Source organism: Haplochromis burtoni, unplaced genomic scaffold, assembly GCF_018398535.1.
Source record: "Haplochromis burtoni strain Fernald_Lab_line unplaced genomic scaffold, NCSU_Asbu1 Contig_68, whole genome shotgun sequence".
NCBI classification, from domain to species: Eukaryota; Metazoa; Chordata; class Actinopteri; order Cichliformes; family Cichlidae; genus Haplochromis; species Haplochromis burtoni.
In genome coordinates, this window is record NW_024582429.1 from 3,811 (window position 1) to 8,854 (window position 5,044).

Consider the following 5,044-nt stretch of genomic DNA (forward strand, 5'->3'; position numbering starts at 1 on the left):
CATGGCTGCCTTCCAGACTGGGCAGAGAAGTCAATGCATTGTCTTTCCATTAAAAAATTACTGTTTTTAATTAAGCAGATTTGAAACAGTTTCTTGAGCTAAGTAAGAACTTGCCAACTCCCTCTCCAATCAGTGTACCATATTTAATTTTGAAAAGTTAATGAAGTACAATCAACTAATCTAGAGGTGCCTGTATAACTATTCCAAGTCTGAGGTCTCCCAGTTCTTCAGAGCCAGAGGTGGAGATCTGTGACTCTCTGAATGAATGCCAACATAAGAAAGAAATCAGCACTCTGGACTCTCCATGTTATCTTATCAGCAAATTATGCTGTGGCAATGTTGTGAAAGATTGTGGAGGCTCGGAGCACACACATGTCAATAAAAAGAGGTGTACGGGACATTCACTCTATTGGTCTTGCTGCAAACATCCAGGTAATACAACACTTACCTTTCTACTATTAAAATGGTTCTAAATGTAATGCAGGTTCAGTAAAAATCTGTTTTGTGAATTTCTTTTTGTAGTATTCTGTCTTGAGAATTTATTTGCATATATTATCAGACTGTTTCTATGCTTTGTTGTTTACAATGGGAAGCTACAATGGGAGTGATTATTTATTATTTCAGATTAACGGTAAACAGAGGTGTGGCCAAGGAGGATTTGGAGTAAATTATTTCAGTAATTCATATTAACATATACAATTACTAAGGGTTGCAAGATGCAATGTAATCTTGTAATGTAAATTACACAGGTAAAAGTCTAACATTGCTCCTAATGTGGCTATGATAATTGCTATTATGAGTGTTTATTTATTAGCATTTATAGTGTGGATGTGTTCAGTGGATGAATGGCTTTTAAACTAGGGCTGCTCAATTAATCGAATTGTAATCACGATTACGATCTGGGCTTTCAACGATCATTAAAAATGACTGAGCCGATTATTAACCCCTCCCTCGTGCTTTACTCTCGCGCTGCTCCATGTGGCAAATCGAGCGCACCTCTCTGCATTTCGAACACGTGTCACAACAATTAAGAGGACTCGAGGGAAGCTCGGAAAGCTAAGCAGAAGTTATTTGGAGGAGAGTGACTGCCGTTGGTTGAAAAGAGAAGTAAAAAAAAACTTCAGTGGTGTGGAAACATTATGGATTCGCGGAGTCAGACGTGGATCAAGTAGACATAGTGTGTAAACTTTGCTACGGTGTCGTAACTGCACCACAGAGCAACACTGCAAAGTTCACGAAACATAGATGTTTACATTTTTCATTTATTTTTTTATATTGCAAACATTTGCATTGTTATCAGTATTTGCACACTATTTTATATTATTTTTTAAAGTCATTATTATAGAACCGCGTAAGCTAGCGCAAGAATTTGTTTTGCATATGAAACCAGAGGAGTTGAACTTACATCTTATGCCATCAGCTTGTCCTAGGTCACAGTTTCCTTCCACATAAAGCTTTGCAGAAATTGCATAAAAAGCACTTGCAGCAACAAAAACATAATATTCCAGAAAGACGCTTTGCCGATCCGATCAGCTGTTCGTAACACTTCCCACATTGAACAAGACGTCAACGCGAACTGTCGCATGTCCGCCATTTCCTGTCCAAAACCGGAAGTGACGTCATTTTTCGCGGAAAATGTAGTTTTTTACTTGTAGGCCTTAAAAGCCTATACTGGTGTTTTTATAAGTCATGTTTGACTCTATACTTTTCTGAATAGTTTCTGGAATGCTTGGAACTCGAATTGCACTGCTGGAAATAGTTTATTTTGATGCACATGCTGTTTTCTTTGCAAATTTGCATCATTGCTGTATCTCCAAAATAAAACTATGAAGACACTCAAAATAAATTTCCTGTGGTGGGAAACTATTTTGTACAACTTTTTTGTATTTAAAGTTTTGAGGGATAAACCTCTTAAATTTCCCCAAGTAGAAATATATATGTAAAAAACAAAACAAAAACGATTGTCAGTTTTGTTGTAGTTTATTGCACTTTTTTGCAATTAATGTAATTACTATGGACTTAATGCATACAGATTATTAAAATATGGGCTATAACAGTTGTATTGATGTATAGCAACTTGAAATGCTCCCACAATTGGCACTACAACATGTAAAAAAATATATATATATAAGCTCTGGCGGACTTGGTTCTATGGTAGGTCTTAAAGGGTTAAATAAATATCGTCAAATAATCGAGATCTCAATTTCAGTGAAAATAATCGTGATTATCATTTTTGCCATAATCGAGCAGCCCTATTTTAAACAGTACATTTACATAATGACTGAAGCTTCAGTCATTATGTAAATGTGAAAATGCTACATCCAGATGAACAGAATCAACTTTTTGGGAATCTTCTTGCCTGGAAGGCTGAGGATGTGTGAAGACTTTTTGGTGAATATGCTATAAGATCAGGTCAGCAATATGAGAATTCTTTGGCAGGATTGTTGAATGATTTTCTTACCAGTTACATTTTTTTTCAGGTCTATGATTTCTTCCTCATAGTACTTTTTGCTGACTTAATCTTATGAGTTTTGTCTGTGCCATAGCTAAATATTCTATTTCAAGTAGAGTTGGTTTCATTGGTGACATGAAGTCCTTCATGAGATGTGTGAGAGAGAAATTCTATTTCTCCAGACTATTCCCATATTGAACAACTGTAAAACCATCCAAATACTATTTTCAGTGTCCATCATTCACAATAATAAATTTGTTGATTGGATCAACATTTTCTTCTGTGCTGCTTGTGTTGAGTGTAACGCATTTTACTGCATTTCTTCATTTCAGAGTCACATTCAAACAGGTTTTTGAATTGCTCTTTGTCTGGGCTTGCACCCAGCATCAATTTGCCATGCGAGACCCTACCATGGGGCAAAACGCCCCCCAACAATATAGGCCCTGGGATCCCTGGGACACATAAACCTCTCCACCATGATAAGGTAGCAATTCACAGATTTTACATCCCTATTTTTTTTTTATATCTGTCTTATTTAGAACTAGTATGGAGGGGATCAGTGACCGTCTGTTCAGGCATAAGAACTTCAACTTTGTGACCAGTCTTACAACTCCAGAGTACCTAGACTCCCTTGAAAGCTTTGAAATAAAAGACAGCGATGTCTTCCTTGTGACTTATCCAAAGTCAGGTTGGTGAAAAATTTCACACATTGTTGGTATTTGCTGTTTTGTGCTGGCCAGACTGATCCACTGATCACCTCTAATGTCCTTCCCCACATCAGGTACTGTATGGGCTCAGCAGATCATCATTTCCATCCACGAAATGCATAGCTATCAGACTGAATATTCAATCAACATTGAGAGGATGCCGTGGCTGGAGTACAAGACAGCTGAATACGCTCTTCTTCCCTCTCCACGGCTCTTCGCCTCGCATCTCCCTGTACACATCATGCCTCCAGGAGTGAAGGAGAAGAAGCCAAAAGTCAGTACTTTATAGAAATTGAAATCTTATTGAAGAAAGAGACAGTCTTGAAGTTTGAGAAAGTTAAAAGCATTTGATTACTTATTGTTGCAAAAATAAAGCAAATTAAATTTGTACTTGTGAAGATTAATTTTATTTTTTGTGATGTTACCTATTGGTCACTGAAGTTCAGTTTTTGAGGCTTGCACTTTGACTACTGGTAGCTTTTAGAAACCAGGAAATCCTAGCAAATGAAAATAGAGTGGTTGATCTTCAAAACAAATGTTGTTTTATGTTCTGTAAGAATTAAAACAATGATCCTCTGGGGTCATAAATCAAGGAATATGAGGGTCATTTTTATCATACACTTCTACACAAACACATGGTCCCAGGTCCAAAAAGCTAGCACTAGCATTTGTTTTATTTTTAATGATTCTGTTTGATTTCAGATAGAGGAGATAGATAGAGGAAGAGAATCTAGCTGTCATGGTTCTGGGTCGGTGACCCAGCGCTTTGAGTTTATTATTATTATTTTTTCTAGTTTATTCTGATTTTGTATTAGTTCTTTGGGTTTGGTTGTCATGTTTATTATCCCAACCTGTGTCTCCCTCTGTGCTCTGCTCGGGTCCCCGAGTTTTGTGTTGTAAAGCAGTCTGTGTGTTTCCTGTTCTACTTTGTACGTCTGTGTCTCGTTATGCCCATTAGTTCCAGCTGTGTCCCCTCCTGTGTGCCATTTCCTGATTACCTGGTGTGTGTATTTATAGTATGTGTCTGCCTGTGCTCCTCGTCGCGTCCTCTGTGTTTCTCTGTGAAGCTTCTGCGTTACTCTGCATTCTTTTGGTGTTTTTTCCGCGTCTCTCTTCCCCTCGCCTCATGTCCTCCCTTTGTGTTAGTTTTCCCAGTTTAGGTTTATGTTCTGTTCTGCCCTCACCTTGGTTTTCTCTCTGTAAATAAATCTCCACTTGCATCTCCACTTCCATCTGCATCTTGGGTCCTCATTCATTCCACCACACAACTGCTGCCCCAGCCGTGACACTAGCATCCCAAGTGCCAACTTGCTTGAGCAACGTAGCGGACCGTATGTCGGGTGGCAAGAAAACTGCTAGAAGGTTGTCAGCATTCGGCTTCACGGAAGCTCAAATACAGACTTTAAAATAAATTTTTAAAAATATTATCTGAAATCAAATTGTAACATTAAATTTTAAATTGCTTTTCTTTTAAACTAATGACATTAAATAGTGAATTATTAATTTTTTTTAAAAAATGTTTATTAAGATTTAAGATTTCAATTTAGGGGTTTTTTTGTGAATTATTACATTTAAGTGACAGACTTTTAATATTCAAATTTTTTTTAAAATATATTTCAGATCGTGTATGTGATGAGGAATCCAAAGGACAACATGGTGTCTTTTTATCACTTCAGCAGTGCTCTAGCAGACCTGGAGACTCCCGAGAGTTTTGACCAGTTTTTTGAGTGGTACATAACAGGAAACGGTAAGTTTCCTCACCTTTAATCCCCATAATGGTATATCAATTACTGATTACTATAAAGTAATATTTTAACTTGTATGTATGTATGTATGTATGTATGTACTATATATATATATATATAATCCCGTCCACATATAAAGG

General features: G+C 37.0%; 1 protein-coding gene across 1 annotated transcript in view; it reads left to right on the forward strand.

Annotated features, from left to right (window-relative positions):
• The first annotated feature begins 325 nt into the window (after positions 1-325).
• sult3st1 (sulfotransferase family 3, cytosolic sulfotransferase 1) overlaps positions 326-5,044 on the forward strand; it is a 10,188-nt gene continuing 5,469 nt past the window's right edge. Inside the window, 4 exon segments of the mRNA XM_042221484.1 lie at positions 326-432; positions 2,992-3,140; positions 3,234-3,433; positions 4,780-4,906. Of these exon segments, the coding sequence (XP_042077418.1) occupies positions 2,999-3,140; positions 3,234-3,433; positions 4,780-4,906 (469 nt within the window). The 5' untranslated portion in view covers positions 326-432; positions 2,992-2,998.